This window comes from Salmo salar, chromosome 26 (genome assembly GCF_965601325.2).
Source record: "Salmo salar chromosome 26, fSalSal1, whole genome shotgun sequence".
Taxonomy (NCBI): Eukaryota; Metazoa; Chordata; class Actinopteri; order Salmoniformes; family Salmonidae; genus Salmo; species Salmo salar.
In genome coordinates this window covers 37566406-37590726 of record NC_138316.1, presented here as the reverse complement: position 1 = coordinate 37590726, position 24321 = coordinate 37566406, and the positions used below count along the sequence as shown (strand labels likewise).

General features: G+C 46.0%; 1 protein-coding gene across 8 annotated transcripts in view; it reads left to right on the top strand.

The window, feature by feature from the left end:
* LOC106587844 (aryl hydrocarbon receptor nuclear translocator 2) overlaps positions 1–3282 on the top strand; it is a 112871-nt gene extending 109589 nt beyond the window's left edge. For all 8 annotated transcript variants that reach the window (XM_045708576.2, XM_045708575.2, XM_045708572.2 and 5 more), the window contains 2 exons: positions 555–700; positions 1822–3282. In XM_045708576.2, the coding sequence (XP_045564532.1) occupies positions 555–700; positions 1822–1920 (245 nt within the window). In that variant the 3' untranslated portion in view covers positions 1921–3282. The remainder of the gene's footprint in view (positions 1–554; positions 701–1821) is intronic.
* Positions 3283–24321: the final 21039 nt, after the last annotated feature.

Sequence of the window (24321 nt, the reverse complement as noted above, 5' to 3'; positions counted from 1 at the left end):
CACTAACGCAATGTGTTGCTGACTGCTCACTGTGTCTCTCCTCCCTCTCTCCTCCTCCTCTCCCTCCTCGCTCTCCCTCCTCCTCCCTCCCCCCTCCTCCTCCTCCTCCCTCTCCCCCCCTCCCCCCTCTCCCTCCTCCTCCCTCCCCCCTCCTCCTCCTCCCTCTCCCTCCCTCTCTCCTCCTCCCTCTCCCCCCCTCCTCCCTCTCCCTCCTCCTCCCTCCCTCCCCCCTCTCCCTCCTCCTCCCTCCCCCCTCTCCCTCCTCCCTCTCCCTCCTCCCTCTCCCTCCTCCCTCTCCCTCCCTCCTCCCCTCCTCCCTCTCTCCTCCTCTCTCCCTCTCCCTCCTCCTCCTCCTCTCCCTCTCTCCTCCTCCTCTCCCTTTCTCCTCCTCCTCTCCCTCTCTCCTCCTCCTCTCTCTCTCTCTCTCCCTCCTCCTCCTCCTCTCCCTCTCTCCTCCTCCCTCTCTCTCCCTCCTCCTCCTCCCCCTCTCCCTCTCACTCCTCCTCTCCCTTCTCCTCCCCCCTCCTCTCTCCCCCCCCCCTCTCTCTCTCTAGATGTGTCAGGAGAGGGCAGTCAGAGTGGGGGTCAGTTCCAGGGTCGGCCCAGTGAGGTCTGGTCCCAATGGCAGAACCAGCACCACGGCCAGCAGGGAGGAGAGCCACACTCTCACCCCAACCCCTCCCAGACAGAAGTGTTCCAGGTAATACAGAGAAACGCCCTAACCCCTCCCAGACAGAGGTGTTCCAGTTAAGAGACACACCCTAACCCCTCCCAGACAGCGGTGTTCCAGGTAACAGAGACACACCCTAACCCCTCCCAGACAGCGGTGTTCCAGGTAACAGAGACACACCCTAACCCCTCCCAGACAGCGGTGTTCCAGGTAACACAGAGACACACACCCTTACCCCTCCCAGACAGCGGTGTTCCAGGTAACAGAGACACACCCTAACCCCTCCCAGACAGCGGTGTTCCAGGTATCACAGAGACACACACCCTAACCCCTCCCAGACAGCGGTGTTCCAGGTATCACAGAGACACACACCCTAACCCCTCCCAGACAGCGGTGTTCCAGGTAACACAGAGACACACACCCTTACCCCTCCCAGACAGCGGTGTTCCAGGTAACAGAGACACACCCTAACCCCTCCCAGACAGCGGTGTTCCAGGTATCACAGAGAGACACACCCTAACCCCTCCCAGACAGCGGTGTTCCAGGTAACAGAGACACACCCTAACCCCTCCCAGACAGCGGTGTTCCAGGTAACAGAGCCACACCCTAACCCCTCCCAGACAGCAGTGTTCCAGGTAACAGAGACACACCCTAACCCCTCCCAGACAGCAGTGTTCCAGGTAGAGAGACACACCATAACCCCTCCCAGACAGCGGTGTTCCAGGTAACAGAGACACACCCTAACCCCTCCCAGACAGCGGTGTTCCAGGTAACAGAGACACACCCTAACCCCTCCCAGACAGCAGTGTTCCAGGTAACAGAGACACAGCCTAACCCCTCCCAGACAGCGGTGTTCCAGGTAACAGAGACACACCCTTACCCCTCCCAGACAGCGGTGTTCCAGGTAGCACAGAGAGACACTAACTCTTCCAGGTATCATGCACACCAATCCCAAGCTCCAATATCCTACAGTAATCCATGTGTATGGGAGGCAGGAAGAGAGGCCACCTTGGACACACTGGGCTTCAATGGCTTATTTCCTCTCCTTCCCTGGCCTGAGCCCAGTGTACACAGTGCTGTCTGATATGGCTCCACATGAAAGTCTGTGTCCCTGACCTTTCCTCTCTCCCTCCCCGTCTGTCTCTCTGTAGGACATGTTGCCGATGGCAGGAGACCCAACACAAGGAACAGCCAACTACAACATTGAAGACTTTGCTGATCTGGGCATGTTCCCTCCCTTCTCCGAGTAGAACCCTTTAACGTTCTATCAATGGAACACTGCTCTGTTCTTCCACTAGAACCCTCTGATAGTGGAAAAGGAATAGAACACAATGTGCATCCGTTCCTTCATGGCTACCCAACCCCACACACACAGTTTATCACACACTAGCAGTAGAGCACAGTGAATGTCCAGATGCACCCTCTCATAAACACACACACACTCTGACACATACCTCTGTCCTTTACAAGAAGAGAGTTGGTTCTATAGAAGACTGGTACATTGCTAGTGGTGTACTGACCTTTTCCTTTGTAATAATGTCTTCATTCACTTAAATGATGCCTGTTCTTTTAACAGAGGCTTGTGAATTTAAAGGTGCAATCTGTAACTTTAATTTCCCCTAGTGGCATGTTGAAGTACTACAAAATAGGCAAAAGAAGCAGTAAAAAATACAAAGCCTGGAAAATTCACCAATGCAGACTCCCCCCTTCCGTTTGCAAACAATTGCAGAGGCAGGCAGCACTTTTGGGGGGGAAACAAAAATTACAGATTGCACCTTTTAAGCTTCCAATATCCACTTTGCACTCCATTTGAAGTCTACTCTGCCAAACTGCTCCAGGCCAAGAGACACTCACCACGCTGATCAATGTTGGTGCCATCGATACATATTATCATACAGTATGTCACTGCTGCTCCTCCCTCAGTATTACATTAAGCTTTATGATGTAAATTATACCTATATGTAGTGATGTTCATAACGCCTAGCTAAAACCTACGGAAGTCTAGAAGGATTCTGTGTAGAAAAAATAAAAATAAAGATTTCACTCACCGGCAGAAGTCGCTAAGCTACAATGCTTAAGTGCACTTCATCGAAGCTAACCGCTAAAACTCACCAGCTTGCTAAAAAGGGAAAAAGCGCCATATCGCCAAAGCAACGCAGTTCAGTATATATACTAGTTTAGTGTATCCTTGTGGCTCTCGCTGCTCTACTTTATAACTTTATTATATTCTCTTTTCTGATTATTAACAGAGACTGAATACTACTTTATAGCGAGGGAACTTTTACATGATAGATTGTGTACTGTGTTTCTGGTTAATGACTGATGGGACAAAATCTACAACTGGAATCCTTTGCTTAAAAAAAATCTAAAAATGTATGTTTTTGTAAATAATGTGATTTTTATGTTGACTTGTTACTTTTACACAGTATACGTTGTTTTTTTGTGTAGGTTTATGTAGGTGTCATCAATGTGAGTACATATTTAACTATCGGTATTTAGTTTAGTCTTAATTGTACATGAGTTGAAGGAACCTGTATAAAATTGTGTAAATGTTACCCATTATTTTTGTTTAACACATTTTTGTGCTTGTGAAAATAAATGTTTATTGGTTACGTGGCTTCTAATCAAAGAAGTGTTTCCGGGCAGATTTTTGTGTCACGGAATATAGTGTAGAAATAATAAACACAAAACCATAAAGTGCAAGAAGAACATTGGAGAACACAGGGGGAACGTGGTTTTATTTCTAATTGTTCCAGACAAGTAGGATGTTAGGATGAAACAGTCAGAGGTCACCAAGCGCAACATAGCTTCAGCGTGTAAATCAGCTAGAAAGATGTGTCGGCATCGATTAATTGTCTCTGGCCCCCTCCCAGTTAGGGGGAGTGATGAGCTCTACAGCAGAGTCTCACAACTCAATCGCTGGTTGAAAACTGTTTTCTGCCCCTCCCAAAAGATAGAATTTGTAGATAATTGGCCCTCTTTCTGGGACTCACCCACAAACAGGACCAAGCCTGGCCTGTTGAGGAGTGACGGACTCCATCCTAGCTGGAGGGGTGCTCTCATCTTATCTACGAACATAGACAGGGCTCTAACTCCTCTAGCTCCACAATGAAATAGGGTGCAGGCCAGGCAGCAGGCTGTTAGCCAGCCTGCCAGCTTAGTGGAGTCTGCCACTAGCACAGTCAGTGTAGTCAGCTCAGCTTCCCCCATTGAGACCGTGTCTGTGCCTCGATCTAGGTTGGGCAAAATTAAAAATGGCGGTGTTCGCTTTAGCAATCTCACTAGTATAAAGACCTCCTCCATTCCTGCCATTATTGAAAGAGATTGTGATACCTCACATCTCAAAATTGGGTTACTTAATGTTAGATCCCTCACTTCCAAGGCAGTTATAGTCAATGAACTAATCACTGATAATAATCTTGATGTGATTGGCCTGACTGAAACATGGCTTAAGCCTGATGAATTTACTGTGTTAAATGAGGCCTCACCCCCAGGTTACATTAGTGACCATACCCCCCGTGCATCCGGCAAAGGCGGAGGTGTTGCTAACATTTACGATAGCAAATTTCAATTTACAAAAAAAAAAACAACAATGACGTTTTCGTCTTTTGAGCTTCTAGTCATGAAATCTATGCAGCCTACTCACTCACTTTTTATAGCTACTGTTTATAGGCCTCCTGGGCCATATGCAGTGTTCCTCACTGAGTTCCCTGAATTCCTATCGGATCTTGTAGTCATAGCAGATAATATTCTAATTTTTGGTGACTTTAACATTCACATGGAAAAGTCCACAGACCCACTCCAAAAGGCTTTCGGAGCCATCATCGACTCAGTGGGTTTTGTCCAACATGTCTCTGGACCTACTCACTGCCACAGTCATACTCTGGACCTAGTTTTGTCCCATGGAATAAATGTTGTGGATCTAAATGTTTTTCCTCATAATCCTGGACTATCGGACCACCATTTTATTACGTTTGCAATTGCAACAAATAATCTGCTCAGACCCCAACCAAGGAGCATTAAAAGTCGTGCTATAAATTCTCAGACAACCCAAAGATTCCTTGATGCCCTTCCAGACTGCCTCTGCCTACCCAAGGACGTCAGAGGACAAAAATCAGTTAACCACCTAACCGAGGAACTCAATTTAACCTTGCGCAATACCCTAGATGCAGTTGCACCCCTAAAAACTAAAAACATCTGTCATAAGAAACTAGCTCCCTGGTATACAGAAAATACACGAGCTCTGAAGCAAGCTTCCAGAAAATTGGAACGGAAATGGCGCCACACCAAACTGGAAGTCTTCCGACTAGCTTGGAAAGACAGTACCGTGCAGTATCGAAGAGCCCTTACTGCTGCTCGATCATCCTATTTTTCCAACTTAATTGAGGAAAATAAGAACAATCCGAAATTTCTTTTTGATACTGTCGCAAAGCTAACTAAAAAGCAGCCTTCGCAAATGGAGGATGGCTTTCACTTCAGCAGTAATAAATTTATGAACTTCTTTGAGGAAAAGATCATGATCATTAGAAAGCAAATTACAGACTCCTCTTTAAATCTGGGTATTCCTCCAAAGCTCCATTGTCCTGAGTCTGCACAACTCTGCCAGGACCTAGGATCAAGGGAGATACTAAAGTGTTTTAGTACTATATCTCTTGACGCAATGATGAAAATAATCATGGCCTCCAAACCCTCAAGCTGCATACTGGACCCTATTCCAACTAAACTACTGAAAGAGCTGCTTCCTGTGCTTGGCCCTCCTATGTTGAACATAATAAACGGCTCTCTATCCACCGGATGTGTACCAAGCTCACTAAAAGTGGCAGTAATAAAGCCTCTCTTGAAAAAGCCGAATCTTGATCCAGAAATTATAAAAAACTATCGGCCTATATCGAATCTTCCATTCCTCTCCAAAATTTTAGAAAAAGCTGTTGCACAGCAACTGACTGCCTTCCTGAAGACAAACAATGTATACGAAACGCTTCAGTCTGGTTTTAGACCCCATCATAGCACTGAGACTGCACTTGTGAAGGTGGTAAATGACCTTTTAATGACGTCAGACCGAGGCTCTGCATCTGTCCTCGTGCTCCTAGATCTTAGTGCCGCTTTTGATACCATCGATCACCACATTCTTTTGGAGAGATTGGAAACCCAAATTGGTCTACATGGACAAGTTCTGGCCTGGTTTAGATCTTATCTGTCGGAAAGATATCAGTTTGTCTCTGTGAATGGTTTGTCCTCTGACAAATCAATTGTAAATTTCGGTGTTCCTCAAGGTTCCGTTTTAGGACCACTATTGTTTTCACTATATATTTTACCTCTTGGGGATGTCATTCGAAAACATAATGTTAAATTTCACTGCTATGCAGACGACACACAGCTGTACATTTCAATGAAACATGGTGAAGCCCCAAAATTGCCCTCGCTAGAAGCCTGTGTTTCAGACATAAAGAAGTGGATGGCTGCAAACTTTCTACTTTTAAACTCGGACAAAACAGAGATGCTTGTTCTAGGTCCCAAGAAACAAAGAGATCTTCTGTTGAATCTGACAATTAATCTGGATGGTTGTACAGTCGTCTCAAATAAAACTGTGAAGGACCTCGGCGTTACTCTGGACCCTGATCTCTCTTTTGAAGAACATATCAAGACTGTTTCAAGGACAGCTTTTTTCCATCTACGTAACATTGCAAAAATCAGAAATTTTCTGTCCAAAAATGACGCAGAAAAATTAATCCATGCTTTTGTTACTTCTAGGCTGGACTACTGCAATGCTCTACTTTCCGGCTACCCGGATAAAGCACTAAATAAACTTCAGTTAGTGCTAAATACGGCTGCTAGAATCCTGACTAGAACCAAAAAATTTGATCATATTACTCCAGTGTTAGCCTCCCTACACTGGCTTCCTGTTAAGGCAAGGGCTGATTTCAAGGTTTTACTGCTAACCTACAAAGCATTACATGGGCTTGCTCCTACCTATCTTTCCGATTTGGTCCTGCCGTACATACCTACACGTACGCTACGGTCACAAGACGCAGGCCTCCTAATTGTCCCTAGAATTTCTAAGCAAACGGCTGGAGGTAGGGCTTTCTCCTATAGAGCTCCATTTTTATGGAATGGTCTGCCTACCAATGTGAGAGACGCAGACTCAGTCTCAACCTTTAAGTCTTTACTGAAGACTTATCTCTTCAGTAGGTCCTATGATTAAGTATAGTCTGGCCCAGGAGTGTGAAGGTGAACGGAAAGGCTGGAGCAACGAACCGCCCTCGCTGTCTCTGCCTTGCCGGTTCCCCTCTTTCCACTGGGATTCTCTGCCTCTAACCCTTTTACAGAGGCTGAGTCACTGGCCTACTGGTGTTCTTCCATGCCGTCCATGGGAGGGGTGCGTCACTTGAGTGGGTTGAGTCACTGACGTGGTCTTCCTGTCTGGGTTGGCGCCCCCCCCCCCCCCCCCCCTTGGGTTGTGCCATGGCGGAGATCGTTGTGGGCTATACTCGGCCTTGTCTTAGGACGGTAAGTTGGTGGTTGGAGACATCCCTCTAGTGGTGTGGGGGCTGTGCTTTGGCAAAGTGGGTGGGGTTATATCCTGCCTGTTTGGCCCTGTCCGGGGGTATCATCGGATGGGGCCACAGTGTCTTCTGATCCCTCCTGTCTCAGCCTCCAGTATTTATGCTGCAGTAGTTTATGTGTCGGGGGGCTAGGGTCAGTCTGTTACATCTGGAGTATTTCTCTTGTCTTATCCGGTGTCCTGTGTGTATTTAAATATGCTCTCTCTAATTCTCTCTTTCTCTCTTTCTGTCTTTCTCTCGGAGGACCTGAGCCCTAGGACCATGCCTCAGGACTACCTGGTATGATGACTCCTTGCTGTCCCCAGTCCACCTGGCCGTGCTGCTGCTCCAGTTTCAACTGTTCTGCCTGCAGCTATGGAACCCTGACCTGTTTACCGGACGTGCTTGTTGCACCCTCGACAACTACTATGATTATTATTATTTGACCATGCTGGTCATTTATGAACATTTTAACATTTTAACATTTTGACCATGTTCTGTTTTAATATCCACCCTGCACAGCCAGAAGAGGACTGGCCACCCCTCATAGCCTGGTTCCTCTCTAGGTTTCTTCCTAGGTTTTTGGCCTTTCTAGGGAGTTTTTCCTAGGGAGTTTTTCCTAGCCACCGTGCTTCTTTCACATGCTTTGCTTGCTGTTTGGGGTTTTAGGCTGGGTTTCTGTACAGCACTTTGAGAATATCAGCTGATGTACGAAGGGCTATATAAAAATAAATTTGATTTGATTTGATTTGAAGTAATAGTGTGCCATTGTTTGAGAAACATCCTTGTCCGGTGTTTTTGTAAAGGAGACAATCTCCAATCTAGTCTAAAGATTAGATTTACCAAGGGAAATGTTAGGTCTGTCTCTACTGTAGGTTTCCATTTCTTGTCAAAACATATAGTTGTGAGAAGACGTGTGTGTTTATCACTCATTCATTGGAGTCCTCCCGAGCCCTGTCCTAGTGCCAGTAGCAACAGTGTGCCCTTCCTTTCTGGGAGGAATCAGGGTGGACGTGAGGGAGGTGCTGAGTTGGGATCTCCCATAGTTCACAGTCTAAAGGTGTGTGTGCTTGAGTACCTACTTGTGTGTGGTGATTTCACAGGCGTGTCCCTCTGTCTTTCCACACTATCACTTCACACAAGACAAGATGGGTGTGTGTCTGTTTTCCTTTAGGTGGAACTGGTGGACTTACCGGGACATGAGTCTGCAGAAAGAACATCAAAATGGCTGTTTCAGTAGTAAAATGGCTACCGCTTCCTTTCTCTTTCCTTCACGAACACACTGAGATGACTAGATATGAGGCAAAATGGTAAAAACACTGCTGAACTTGGAAAAAGGAAGTGACATGGTAAGAAAACCTTTTAAAAAGTGTTAGATACAGCCACTCTCTTGACCTTGTCACACTACTGTTAGGCCTACTAGGTGACCTGAGCCGAGCTGTACTATGCAAGCCTGCTTATGCACCCAGACTTATACAGTTGTGATAAAGAAAGTACACCCTTTGAAAAGTGTTTTTTTTTTTTTAACACACATTTGGGCACATGGACATTTGAGCTAAATTCCAACCACATTCATTGATAAAGGTAACCCAATGGAACAAAAAACACACAAAAATGTACTTTGAAAATGTTATGCAATTAACGGCAGGTAGCCTAGTGGTTAGAGCGTTGGGCTAGTAAGGTTGCTAGATCGAATCCCCGTGCTGACAAGGTAAAAATCTGTCGTTCTGCCCCTGAACAAGGCAGTTAACCCACTGTTCCTAGGCCATCGTTGTAAATAAGAATTTGCTCTTAACTGACTTGCCTAGTTAAAAAGGTTAAATAAAAAAATAAACAATTAAAATGACCAAAAATGTTTCCTTATGCAGAAAAAATGTGTACTTTACCATCACCTACAATGGCTAAAATGTGGATCTGGTGCACCAATACAGGTGCAAATTATTTGGAAATCATTTGAGAGTACCTTGGGAGGGTACAGCCTTCCATAAAGATTAGAAACTTGGTTTGGTGGTAGTACATCAGCCAAGATCAAAAGACCTCAGAGGCCCTCAGAAGAAAGATTACTGATGACCATGAGTCTGGGAGGGGTTACAAATCCATTTCCAAGCAATTCCAAGAACATCGTTCTACTGTCCGACAGATCATGCAAATGGAGAAAATTCCAGACCACTGGCAATCTACCTAGGACAGGTCGTCCCACCAAATTCAGCCCAAGAGCTGACCGAAAGATGCTCATAGAAGTCTCTAAGAACACCAGGATAACATCAAGGGGTCTACAGGCCTCTCTTGACACAATCAATGTCAAAGTGCATGAGTCAACTGTCAGAAAGAGACTGCACAAACTTGCCCTACGTGGAAGGTCAGGAAGGAAGAAGTCTGCTCTCAAAAACGAATATCAAGACCAGAGTGACTTTTGCCAGACAACACCTGGGTAAAGACCAAAACTACTGGAATAATGTGCTCTGGACAGATGAGTCAAAGGTGGAGTTGTTTGGCTGCAATTCCAGACGCCATCTTTGGCAAAAACGAAACACTGCCTTTGAACAGAAGAACCTCATACCAACCGTAAAGCATGGAGGCGGTGGAATTATGGTTTATGGCTGCTTTGCTGCCTGAGGGCCAATTTGCCATCATTTAGTCAACCATAAATTCCATGTTGTACCTGAGAATTCTTGAGGAGAATGTGAGGCCATCTGTCAAGAAGCTGAAGCTGAACCGAACATGGATCTTTCAACAGGACAATGATCCAAAACACACAAGCAAAGCTACAACAGAATGGCTCAACAAGAAGAAATGGAGGGTTATGGAATGGCCGAGTCAAAGCCCAGATCTGAATCCTGTCAATGCTGTGGGGGGACTTGAAGCGGGACGTGCATGCAAGAAATCCCTCGAACATTACAGTGCTGCTTCAACAGTGTCAAGAAGAGTGGGGAAAATATTCCTCCCAGTCGATATAAGAGACTGATAGCCAGTTACAAGAAATGGCCACAAAGTTATTTCAGCCAACACCAGCTATTGAAGCTAGGGGTTTCCTTTTTTAATTTAAAAAAAACAACTTATTTTAGATATTTTTTTATGAATAAATGATTGCAAAATAAAGTCTTTCAGTTTCATTACATATACATCTGTCCAAATAAAAATACTTTCCAGGGGGTGTACTTATTTTCCCCTACTGTATTTAGAGTTTGTCAGCTTTAAGAACACATGCAATGCTATGGTTCTGCGTCCACCATAGTTGCCGAAACTTTGCTTGAAAGAATGGTCTGAGAGGAAAATATTGGAGATGGCACACTGAAAAGGGTTTCAGTGTGAGCGGGGTTTATGGGAGGATTCAATAACACTTCACAGGAGATGGATGTGTGTGTTTTCAGGTGGCTCTAGTGTATTTAACCTACTTGGACCTTGTTCTCCTGACACCAGTGTAACTACTCTACTGAATCTGGTTGCTTTCAAAAAACACATCCTGACATGTTACTGTACAGCTTGAATGATAGACCCTAGTGTTAAGACAGTGGAACTTGTTGCTCATTGTGAACAAGCTAGCTTGCTAACGTCATGTACAATGTGTGTCTTGCAAATCGCATCCTAAAGGTGATATTTTCAGGTCTTTTGAAAGCAAAATGTATTTTGGAGAACTGTCACAAACACACCAGGGAACCGCAACAGGGTACCGAATTCATATGTGAAAATGACCTCGAGGGTCTGGAGAGCCAAATTTATGACATACAGTGATTTCAAGGTATTCATATCCCTTGACTTATTCAAGCAATCAATCACATTTATTTATAAAGCCCTTTTTAAATCAGCATATGTCATAAAGTGCTATACAGAAACCCTGCCTAAAATCCCAAACAGCAAGCAATGCAGATGTAGAAGCACGGTGACTAGGAAAAACTCCCTAAGAAGAAACCTAGAGAGGAACCCGACTCGGAGGGTTGGCCAGTCCTCTTCTAGCTGTGCCAGGTGGAGATTATAAGAGTACATGGCCATTTAAGGCAGATTGTTCTTCAAGATGTTCAAATGTTCATAGATGACCAACAGGCAAATAATAATCACCGTGGTTGTAGAGGGTGCAACAGGTCAGTACCTCAGGAGTAAATGTCAGTTGGCTTTTCATAGACGCATTCAGAGGTCGAGACAGCAGGTGCGGGAGAGAAAGTCAAACAGCAGGTCCGGGACAAGGTAGCACATCTGGTGAACAGGTCAGGGTTCCATAGCCGCAGGCAGAACAGTTGAAACTGGAGCAGCAGCACGACCAGGTGAACTGGGGACAGCCAGGAGTCATCAGGCCAGGTAGTTCTGAGGCATGATCCTAGGGTTCAGGTCCTCTGGGAGGGGAGGGAGAGAGGGAGAATTAGAGGGAGCATACTTAAATTCACACAGGACAGCAGATAAGACAGGAGAATTACACCAGATATAACAGACTGACCCTAGCCCCCTGGCACATAGACAATTGCAGCATAGATTCTGAGATGGGTGGGTCGGGGGACACTGTCGCCCCGTCCGACGATACCCCCGGACAGGGCCAACCAGGCAGGATATAACCCCACCCACTTTGCCAAAGCACAGCCCCCACACCACTAGAGGGATATCAATAGACCGCCAACTTACTACCCTGAGATGAGGCTGAGTATAGCCTATGAAGATCTCCTCCAACGTGCGAGCCCGAGGGGGCGCAAAACCGGACAGGAAGATCACGTCTCTGACTCAACCCACTCAAGTGATGCACCACTCCTAGGAGTGACATGGAAGAGCACTAGTAAGCCAGTGACTCAGCCCCTGTAATAGGGTCAGAGGCAGAGAATCCCAGTGGAGAGACAGCAAGGGCAGTTCGTCGCTCCAGTGCCTTTCCGTTCACCTTCACACCCCTGGGCCAGACTACACTCAATCATAGGACCTACTGAAGAGATGAGACTTTGGTAAAGACTTAAACATTGAGACTGAGTCTGCGTCTCTCACATGGATAAGCAGATCATTTCATAAAAATGTAGCTCTATAGGAGAAAGCCCTGCCTCCAGCTGTTTGCTTAGAAATTCTGTTTGCTAATTCCACATTTTACAGCCTGAATTCAAAATGTTATTTACATAAGTATTCCGAACCCAGAGTCAATACATGTTAGAATCACCTTTGGCAGCGATTACAGCTGTGAGTCTTTCTGGGTAAATCCTTTTAAACACTATTATTGTACACAGTAAGTACATGCAACTTACGTTAACCAAATTAATCTTGAACATATTTAGGCTTGCCATGACTAAGGGGTTGAATACTTAGACTCAAGACATTTCAGCTTTATTTTGTATTAATTTGTAAAAATGTCTAAAAACATAATTCGACTGACATTAGGGGGTTTTGTGTGTAAAAGCAACGAAGGCCTGTAACACCAGGCTGGGGTTAACCGTGAGGTTAGCATTAACTCTGAGGGATCCAGGTAGATCCTCACTGAGATTGCTATATTACAGTGTCCGTGGTTCTAGATGACCACATTGGCCACGTTCCAGGCTGACTACATTGCAGACGCATGCCAGATCTCACAACAACTGGATAGGTATTTAACATATCAGCTAACCACATCATGTGATATAGCAATCTGATTCCCAACTGCGCAGTCTGACGTGGCACACAACCATTGTTGATGCAATGCATGTAGTTGGCCTGGAACGTGATCAATACAAACTGAAATCCATGGGCATGACCGTGGTCACGTTCCAGGCTGATTATTGTAGTCATGTTGCACTTAGCAACCAATGGTTGTGTGCCACATCGTCAACTGTGCAGTCAAGCATCAGATTGCTATAGCATACCATGTGGTTAGCTGATACAGTATGTTTAACACCTATCAAGGCGATGTGAGATCTGGCTGCCGACTGCAATGTAGTCAGCCTGGAACGTGGTCAATAGAGTAGGCCTATCAAAATACAAAGACAATTGATGCAGATAAGGGATATACACAAAAAAACACAAACAACAATGTGCAATGGGCTAATTAACCACGCTCAAGTGTTGAGTAATGCTACCTGAGACCTGAAGACGTGCGTTAGCCCGTTGAGCTAACACAGCCATCGGGGCGCTAACACAGCCATCGGGGCGCTAACACAGCCATCGGGGCGCTAACACAGCCATCGGGGAGCTAACACAGCCATCGGGGAGCTAACACAGCCATCGGGGAGCTAACACAGTCTTGTGTCTCTCAGGAGACCCGTATTTAAACCCTAGTCTTTCACACTTCAATGAAAATTTTCCATTGAAAGGGCTTTTTAGTCCAGGACTAAGCTTCATCTGTGTCTGGGAAACCAGACCAAAGTGTATTGTTAATTAGTGTGTGGAATGTGTGACCTCCAAAGCACAGCCGAAGCAACACGATTCCCCAAGTAAACAGGTTGATGGTGTTTTGGGGTTTGTTGCCGTTGTCCGTGCAGAAGAGCGTGATTGAAGCCTGTCAGCACACAGACTGACAGACAAACAGAAAGACAGACGCAAAGCCCAGCCCTGGCAAACACGGCAGATTTCACCGCAGATTCCAAATCTCATCTCAGTGGTGATTGCAGAGCCTGGAGCAGAGAGCTGTGTGAACGACATGCCTTCCTAAAGCACAGCATTAACAATACTTCAGCTTGTCTCTTTCAAATAAACACCAGGCTACCAGCTATGAGGTTATGACAATCAGGCATGATAGACTATGGTAGACGCCAGACAAACACCAGTGCATGTAGCTACAGAAAGACCACGCATGTTTCAGAGCTTAGCAGATGTCAGATAGGTATTTACAGGCTAATCTTAGTGCGTGTCATGTCAGGTAGGAATGCAGGCCAGGCAGCCATTTATAAATGACTACCTGTACATTCAAGACCTCGTAAATAGATTCTGGAGAGGTGTTACCAAGTGAGCATGCCAGAGTGTGTGCGGTGTGTGTGAAACTGAGCTGACAGAGAGAAATCAGAGAAATCAAAGCATATGGGCGACATCATCTCACACATCCACTGTGAACAAACATTGCCTCTTAAAGGTAACTGTTGATTTACTATACATGATGAGGGAGATTTACTGTATGTAGTTATTTCTTCCTCATTCTGGTCAGGACACATGGTCATAACTAGGTCTTGGACTGTTTCCTGGTCAGGGCACGTGGTCATAACTAGGTCCTGAACTGTTTCCTGAACTGTTTCCAAATCTTGATAATTAGTTGATTATTTGTATCAGCTGTCTAGTGCTAGGGCAAAACCAAAACACACACCCAGGGGGTGTGGGGGGCCCAGGACCAAGTTTGGGAAACCCTGCCGTAGGGCATCAATTATAACTGGTGTTACCCACTTCTATTAATCAGACGCATTGTAGTGTTTCGTGGTTGAGTGCTTTTACAGCACAGGTACATGAATATGACGGTTTCCTACCACTGAGGGGCAGGAAGGAAAGGGCGCTCATTGGCTAGGAGCTTTACCCTTAGGCAGAATGTGTGATTTTGTTTCCTTGTCATATCCCTCACAGGAAGCGAGGCTTTAAAGAACAATTCTGTGGAGATGAACGGAATGAATCAGATTCTGCTTGTTTCATAATTTTCTCTCGATCTCACGTCGAGAGCCAGAGGCAGATTCTTTTTTATTTTATGTCTTCTATGCCTTTTTCTGCGCACTCAACTGTTAAAGGTTCTACAGTGGATTTAATATGATGGCTAAAGCATTTCACTGCTGTCTTATTCAGCTGTTTGTAGCTTCAGGACTTTAAAACTAGTACCATTAGTAACATGCTTGTGTACTTTATCCAATCAATGTAACACCTTACCAGCAGCTAGGCTACTAGCTGAAGGCTGAATACAACAATTTGCTGAAGTCACCAATGTCCATTTGCCTAAGTAAATAAATATAATTTGTCATTTTAACGTCAATTGGATGATTTACACTAAAGGTTATTGAGTTAAACTCATTCAATTAAAGTCAAACCTCTGTCTTTTAACCCCAGGGGAGTGAGGTTGCTGAAAGCAGGAATCGTCCCCCGGCCTTCTATCCTGATCGGCCCAGGCCCCGGCTGGACTGAACCCAAGGAGGAGGTATGCAGGGCTGGTGTCTGCCAGGGGCCTTCTGGGGGTTAAATCTCCTCCAGCTGGGAGCCTATCAGTGTGGGAAACCGTGGGGGTCAAATATGTGCGTGATTGCATGTCAAATCAAAGTTTATGGGTCACGTACTGAGATTCCCAGATGTTTTCACAGGTGCACTGAAATGCTTGTGTTACTAGCTCCAACAGTGCAGTTATAATACACACATAATCCATAAAGTAAAAAGAAAGAAATTAAGAAATATCAGAATGAACAATGTCAGTCTGGAAAACACACACACACACACACACACACACACACACACACACACACACACTACATGACCAAAAGTATGGGGACACTTGCTCGTCAAATACATTCTCATTTACACCACTCCAGCCGACGCTTGGCATTGCACATGGTGATCTTAGGCTACTCGGCCATGGAAACCCATTTCATGAAGCTCCCGATGAACACTTCTTGTGCTGATGCCGTTTGGAACTCGGTAGTGAGTGTTGCAACTGAGGACAGACGATTTTTACACGCTTCAGCACTCGGAGGTCCCGTTCTGTGAGCTTGTGTGGCCTACCACTTCGCGGCTAAGCCGTTGTTGCTCCTAGACGTTTCCACTTCACAATAACAGCACTTACAGATGACCGGGGCAGCTATAGCAGAGCAGAAATGTGACGAACTGACTTGTTGGAAAGGTGGCATCCTATGATGGTGCCACGTTGAAAGTCAACTGAGCTCTTCAGTACGGGCTATTCTACTGCCAATGTTTGTCTATGGAGATTGCATGGCTGTGTGCTCGATTTTAGCCATGCTGGTTAAGTGTGCCTTGAATTCTAAATAGATCACAGATAGTGTCACCAGCAAAGTACCCCCACATCATTACACCTCCTCCTCCATGCTTCACGGTGGGAACCACACATGCGGTGATCATCTGTTCACCTACCCTCTCCACTGGGATTCTCTGCCTCTAACCTTATTACAGGGGCTGAGTCACTGGTGTTCTTCCATGCCGTCCCTAGGAGGGGTGCGTCACTTGAGTGGGTTGAGTCACTGACGTGGTCTTCCTGTCTGGGTTGGCGCCCCCCCTTGGGTTGTGCTGTGGCGGAGATCTTTGTGGGCTATACTCGGCCTTGTCTCAGGATGGTAAGTTGGTGGTTGAAGATATCCCTCTAGTGGTGTGGGGGCTGTGCTTTGGCAAAGTGGGTGGGTTTATATCCTGCCTGTTTGGCCCTGTCCGGGGGTATCATCGGATGGGGCCACAGTGTCTCCTGACCCCTCCTGTCTCAGCCTCCAGTATTTACGCTGCAGTAGTTTGTGTCGGGGGCTAGGGTCAGTCTGTTATATCTGGAGTATTTCTCCTGTCTTATCCAGTGTCCTGTGTGAATTTAAGTATGCTCTCTCTAATTCTCTCTTTCTCTCTCTCGGAGGACCTGAGCCCTAGGACCATGCCTCAGGACTACCTGGCATGATGAGTCCTTGCTGTCCCCAGTCCACCTGGCCGTGCTGCTGCTCCAGTTTCAACTGTTCTGCCTGCGGCTATGGAACCCTGACCTGTTCACCGGACGTGTTACCTGTCCCAGACCTGCTGTTTTCAACTCTCTAGAGACAGCAGGAGCGGTAGAGATACTCTCAATGATCGGCTATGAAAAGCCAACTGACATTTACTCTTGAGGTGCTGACTTGTTGCTCCCTCGACTACTACTGTGACTATTATTATTTGACCATGCTGGTCATTTATGAACATTTGAACATCTTGGCCATGTTCTGTTATAATCTCCACCTGGCACAGCCAGAAGAGGACTGGCCACCCCTCATAGCCTGGTTCCTCTCTAGGTTTCTTCCTAGGTTTTGGCCTTTCTAGGGAGTTTTTCCTAGCCACCATGCTTCTACACCTGCATTGCTTGCTGTTTGGGGTTTTAGGCTGGGTTTCTGTACAGCACTTTGAGATATCAGCTGATGTAAGAAGGACTATATAAATACATTTTATTTTATTTGATACTCTGCGTCTCACAAAGACACGGCGGTTGGAACCAAAAATCTAAAATCTAAAACTAAAGGACCGATTTCCACCGGTCTAATATCCATTGCTCGTGTTTCTTGGCCCAAGCAAGTATCTTCTTGTTATTGGTGTCTTTTAGTAGTGGTTTCTTTGCAGCAATTCGACCATGAAGGCCTGATTCATGCAGTCTTCTCTGAACAGTTGATGTTGAGATGTGTCTGTTACTTGAACTCTGTGAAGCATTTATTTGGGCTGCAATCTGAGGCCAGTAACTCTAATGAACTTATCCTCTGCAGCAGAGGTAACGCTGGGTCTTCCATTCCTGTGGCGGTCCTCATGAGAGCCAGTTCATCATAGTGCTTGTTGGTTTTTGCGACTGCACTTGAAGAAACTGACTGACCTTCATGTCTTCAAGTAATGATGGACTCTTTGTTTCTCTTTGCTTATTTGAGCTGTTCTTGCCATAATATGGACTTGGTCTTTGAAAATGGTTGAGAAAATGCCAAGAGTGTGCAAAGCTGTCATCAAGACAAAGGGTGGCTACTTTGAAGAATCTCGATATATAAAATATATTTTGATTTGTTTAACACTTTTTTGGTTACTACATGATTCCATATGTGTTATTTCATAGTTTTGATGTCTTCACTATTATTCTACAATGTAGAAAATAGTAAAAGTAAAGAAAAACCCTTGAATGAGTAGGTGTGTCCAAACTTTTGACTGGTACTGTATATAATGTGTGTACATGAATAGAAAAGGTGTGTACAGCACTAGTTATATAGGATGAGCCATGACTAGATTACAGTATATACATATAGAGTGGGTTAAACAGTATGTAAACATCATTAATGTGACCAGTGTTCAATGACTATGTACGTAGGGCAGTAGTCTCTAAGGTGCAGGGTAGAGTACCAGGTGGTAGCTGGTTAGTAACAGTGACTAAGGTGCAGGGTAGAGTACCGGGTGGTAGCTGGTTAGTAACAGTCTCTAAGGTGCAGGGTAGAGTACCGGGTGGTAGCTGGTTAGAACAGTCTCTAAGGTGCAGGGTAGAGTACCGGGTGGTAGCTGGTTAGTAACAGTCTCCAAGGTGCAGGGTAGAGTACCGGGTGGTAGCTGGTTAGTAACAGTCTCTAAGGTGCAGGGTAGAGTACCGGGTGGTAGCTGGTTAGTAACAGTCTCTAAGGTGCAGGGTAGAGTACCGGGTGGTAGCTGGTTAGTAACAGTCTCTAAGGTGCAGGGTAGAGTACCGGGTGGTAGCTGGTTAGTAACAGTCTCTAAGGTGCAGGGTAGAGTACCGGGTGGTAGCTGGTTAGTATCAGTGACTAAGATCCAGGGCAGGGTACTGGGGGAGGCCGGCTAGTGGTGACTGTTTAACAGTCTGATGGCCTGGAGATAGAAGCTGTTTATTAGTCTCTCTGTCCCAGCTTTGATGCACCTGTACTGTCTCCTCCTTCTAGATGGTAGCGGGGTGTACAGGCAGTGGCTCAGGTGGCTTAAGACCCTCACAAACTTCTACAGATGCACCATTGAGAGCATCCTGTCCTTTATGATCTTCTTGGCCTTCCTGTGACACTGGGTGCTGTAGATGTCCTGGAGAGCAGGCAGTGTGCCCCTGATGTTGCGTTGGGCTGACTACACCCACATCTGGATAGCCCTGCGGTTGCGAACGGTGCAATTGCCATATCAGGCGGTGATACAGCCCGACAGGATGCTCTCAATGGTGCATCTGTAGAAGTTTGTGACGGTCTTAAGGGCCTAGATGAATTTCTTCAGCCTCCTGCTGTGCCTTCTTCACCACACAGTGTGTGTGAAGGGACTATTTCATCTCTTTAGTGATGTGCACACTGAGGAACTTTAAGCTTTTGGCCCTCTACTGCGACCCTGTCGATGTGGATGAGGGTGTGCTCTCTCTGCTGTCTCCTGTAGTCCACAATCAGAACCTTCGTTTTGTTGATGCTGAGGGAGAAGTTATTTTCCTGGCACCACTCCACCAGGGCGTTTGTGTGTGTGTGTGTGTGTGTTTGCTTAATGGAGCATGTGTAGACTCTTCAGACAATAAGCGTGCAGCTTGCCTGAGAATGGACTCCCATAGGCCCATTAAGGCATCATTCCTACAGAAAATGAATCCGCCTCGATCTAAGTGCAGATGCTGGCGTCCAAATCCCCCCCCCAGCAAGACATCTCAGATCAAAAAACAATGGCCTTTGGCTGCTTGTCTAGGTGTCATTAAGTGTGTCTTTGCTTTTCTGTGGGAGTGAGGGCTTTGATAATGGAAGTCTATTATCAGGGCAAGCTCAGAACATCAGATTCAGTACTGTTGTTGCGCTAGCGTAGCTGTAGACTGCAGTCTGATGACCTCAGATTGTTGTTGTTCCAGGGGGTGATCATAGCCGTAAAACATCTCTTCTCCATCTCCCCAGTGGGTAAAGTATCATTTGTCTTGGTCCCTTTGATCGTTAAGTGCCGCAGAATGGCTGTTTCCTCTCTCTAGCTGAAATCAACACTGTTATTTAACTCTGAGGATTTTAGATGAAGTCCGTCAGTGGTTGGTAGTGATGTGATTGTGGAGCGTGTGTGTGTGCGTCTGAATGTTTGTATGCTCTGTATGTGTGTGTGCTCCTGAGAACACTTCTCTTCCCAGAAGGAGTGAGTCAGGTACTGTTGAGTAATCAGCTGAATTGGCTCCCTTCATTGTTGATGTGAATACTGTGTGGCTATGGTGAAGGAACCAGGTTATATTAGTGTCTTTGACGTTGCCTGAACAAAAGCCTTGGGAGAGTCCTGGTCAATTGCGAACGTACGCTACCCGGTGACTTCTCCCTGTTTGCTCAAAGCCCTTTTTATTGCACCATCTGGGTGCGTCGGCTACTGTCTTGTTATGCTAATACAAGAGGGTTACGTCCCAAATGACACCCTATATAGTGCACTATGTTATGAAACACATAACATAGGCACCCTATAGGGAATAGGGTGCCATTTGGGATGCAATCTAGGGTATGGCAATGAAAGGATTTACGGTCCCCAGCATTGCGTGAACCGGAAATTGGAGTTTAGTTTTTGGGCAGAGATTTCCCCCTGGCAGACGATAGGCATGGCAGGGAGAGGGAGGGAGGGGAGCAAACACATACAGGAAGTAGATGTTGATAGAGTTGGCAGAGAGAAGAGGTACGGGAGTGCTGATGCACAAAGCGGGAAGCTGGCTAGAGTGTGACTCTAAAGGCGTCATATCCTCATTGTGCCCTCTGAAAGAACAAGCTATGGTTATGACACACAGCTGGTTATCACGTTATGAAACACAGCTGCTTATGTCATGTTATGAAACACAGCTGGTTATGACCAGTGGTGCAGTGGAAGGTAAACGCACTTAAACGATCCCACCTTTTTATTTTGTGCATATGGTTAACCCACCTTTTGCAGAAAAGTGCATTGAAAGTATAGGGAGCTTTACTTTACTCACCCTGACCAGCGTTTTTCTACCTTTTTATTAGCACTATATCACTAGTTATGATAGTCTCCTTATCACACTCTTCACAGTATGCCTCTGTCTCTCTCTCCCTATTTTCGATATCTCTCTGTCTCTGGCCTCTGTTCTGTCACTCACTCCCCACCCATCTCTTTTCTCTGGGCACTTGCTCCCTCACCTCCATTAACCCTGTAATGGATTTAACGAGGTGGCATTACAAAATGATGAACTAGTCAACCTCACATAAAAACCTACTTTAAAGTTGTTTGACATAAGAACAAAGTCTTGTTGCAGCCTAGTATTTGTCTAGTTGATTTAATAGATATGGCACTGTGCACATTTTTGTGGTAGCCATTGTAGGTCTAGCATGAAAATATTTGTTTAAAGTTGAGAACTCTTCCAGATATTGCGGTCATAAGGATGACGCTCTTAAACAAAATACTTTTTAAGACTGAAAGTCAGACAGCCATTTTAGCACCACGAGCTGATATGCATTTGCAGTGATTGTGTGTCTGGGTGATTGTTACCAAATCCTTTGGGCTGGGGTGTGAGTGATGAATTAGTCTAAGTACAGGCTTTAGCACCACCCAGAGTAGCCTCTAGCCTTACAAAATAAAGGCTCTTATGAAAGAATGTATTTTTAAAGGAACACATTCTGCTTCATTTGATTACACTTACTGTTTCAAATGTAGAGTTCTCTTCTCACATCTACCACAGGCACAGCTGAGTACATGGACATGAGATACCATTAGAATACAAATACTGCAATGTGTCAAAACATGGGATGGATTATTGTGCAGACAGCTTGGCAGTAAGAGGTCTGTTATAGCAGAAATTCAAGACGGTGATTGTTGTCCCTGCTTGTGACCGGACTTTAACCCAACCCTCCATTCTCATCGGCCTTAGAGAGACAAATCTAAACCCCTCTCTCTCTCATAGCTGGAATCAGATCTATTTAAAACAAACATTCACTCCAGGTTAAAAAGTTGTCCTTTGGCACTGATCTAGGATCAGCTTACCCCTCTCGACATCCAACCCTTAACCACTAAGGGGACACTCAAAACAGGCCGAAGATCAGTCTCATACTACTCCACAAACAAATCATATGGAGGGGAAGCCATGACCTTGCCAGTTGGGTAGAGGCAGCGATCAGCAGGCTGTCTATCTTATTTGTCTTGGGATAGACAAACCCTTGTTCTATCCTAAGGGCAGAATTTCACAACTAGAGGGCAGCTTGTGCAACTGAACCAACTTGCCGCCCACCAGTACACATTTTCATTGTAGCCCCGGACAAACACTCCTCATTCAACTCACTGATGGCTTAATGATTAGTTGACAGGTTGAATCGGGTGTGCTTGTCCGGGGCTACAGTACAAATGTGTACTGTTGGGGGAACTCGAGGACTGGAGTTCAGAAACACTGTTCTAATGCATTTCATCAGCTGATTTTCATAAGAAAATGTCCTAAGAAAAGGATATTTTTACACAGAACAGAAAATTGCAGATTTCACTTATTTAGACACTGGTAAAGTGATGGAGATAAAAAGGGGAAATCTACAGTTGCTTCATCCATTTTTGGACTTCTGAAGCAATGCAATGTACCCAATGATTCTTGAAGAATATAACTTATGCCTCATGAACTTAGTTCAGCTGTCATACCCCATCAGAACCCAGAATATAAGCTTGTTCACTCCAATGTTTGAAAAACAAAGTAAATGTAAAAACACCATATGAGCATATCATTTTGATATTATGGATCGTCAGTCCTTGCATCCATAGCTCCGTCTATGAATCAGAGTGGTTACATTTCTCCAACCCTAACCCTCATCTTTTTAATGAAACGGTTGGGGAAAACGCTTTGTTATTGTTTCAACTGCTGATTGTTGCATTAAACCGGGCATTACTAGCACGTACTGAACTAAATGTTTACTCTCTCTAATGGCTTTGCTAATGAGGCTTTTGTAAACTTGAAATGTGTGAACTTGTTCAAATGTCTTACTAGTGCTTTTGCTCAAGTGCAGTGAGTGACATGTACTTTGCTCAGGGCCCAGATCATGTTACATGATATGAAACAAGGGATATGGTGGCCAAACTGGCCAGCGCCAATTTCTCCCACAGTTTGTGTTTAGCCTATCATAGCACACTGAAACTAAGAGGGGGGGGGGGGGGGGGGGGGGGGGGTTAGAAGGATTACTATATCCTATCCCAGGTATTCCTTAGAGGTGGGGTTACAGGTGTCTCCGGAAGGTGGTGATTGACTCCGCTGTCCTGGCGTCGTGAGGGAGCTTGTTCCACCAGTCGGGTGCCAGAGCAGCGAACAGTTTTGACTGGGCTGAGCGGGAACTGTGCTTCCGCAGAGGTAGGGGGGCCAGCAGGCCAGAGGTGGATGAACGCAGTGCCCTTGTTTGGGTGTAGGGCCTGAAGGTACGGAGGTGCCGTTCCCCTCACAGCTCCGTAGGCAAGCACCATGGTCTTGTAGCAGATGCGAACTTCAACTGGAAGCCAGTGGAGTGTGCGGAGGAGCGGGGTGACGAGAGAACCTGGGAAGGTTGAACACCAGACGGGCTGTGGTGTTCTGGATGAGCTGTAGGGGTTTAATGTCACAGGCAGGGAGCCCCGCCAACAGGGAGTTGCAGTAATCCAGACGGGAGATGACAAGTGCCTGGATTAGGACCTGCGCCGCTTCCTGTGTAAGGCAGGGTCGTACTCTGCGAATGTTGTATAGCATGAACCTACAGGATTGGGTCACCGCCTTGATGTTAGTGGAGAACGACAGGGTGTTGTCCAGGGTCACGCCGAGGCTTTTTGCCCTTCCTCGGGAGGAAGGGCAGCTCCGTCTTGCTGAGGTTCAGCTTTAGGTGGTGATCCGTCATCCACACTGATATGTCTGCCAGACATGCAGAGATGCGATTTGCCACCTGGTTATCAGAAGGGGGAAAGGAGAAGATTGTGTGTCGTCTGCGTAGCAATGATAGGAGAGACCATGTGAGGATATGACAGAGCCAAGTGACTTGGTGTATAGCGAGAATAGGAGAGGGCCTAGAACAGAGCCCTGGGGGACACCAGTGGTGAGAGCACGTAGTGCGGAGACGGATTCTCGCCACGCCACCTGGTAGGAGCGACCTGTCAGGTAGGACGCAATCCAAGAGTGAGCCGCGCCGGAGATGCCCAGCTCGGAGAGGGTGGAGAGGAGGATCTGATGGTTCACAGTATCAAAGGCAGCAGATAGGTCTAGAAGGATGAGAGCAGAGGAGAGAGAGTTAGCTTTGGCAGTGCGGAGAGCCTCCGTGACACAGAGAAGAGCAGTCTCAGTTGAATGACCAGCCTTGAAACCTGACTGATTTGGATCGAGGTCATTCTGAGAGAGATAGCAGGAGAGCTGGCCAAGGACGGCACATTCAAGAGTTTTGGAGAGAAAAGAAATGGATACTGGTCTGTAGTTGTTGACATCGGAGGGATCGAGTGTAGGTTTTTTGAGAAGGGGTGCAACTCTCGCTCACTTGAAGACAGAAGGGACGTAGCCAGCGGTCAAAGATGAGTTGATGAGCGAGGTGAGGTAAGGGAGAAGGTCTCTGGAAATGGTCTGGAGAAGAGAGGGGATAGGGTCAA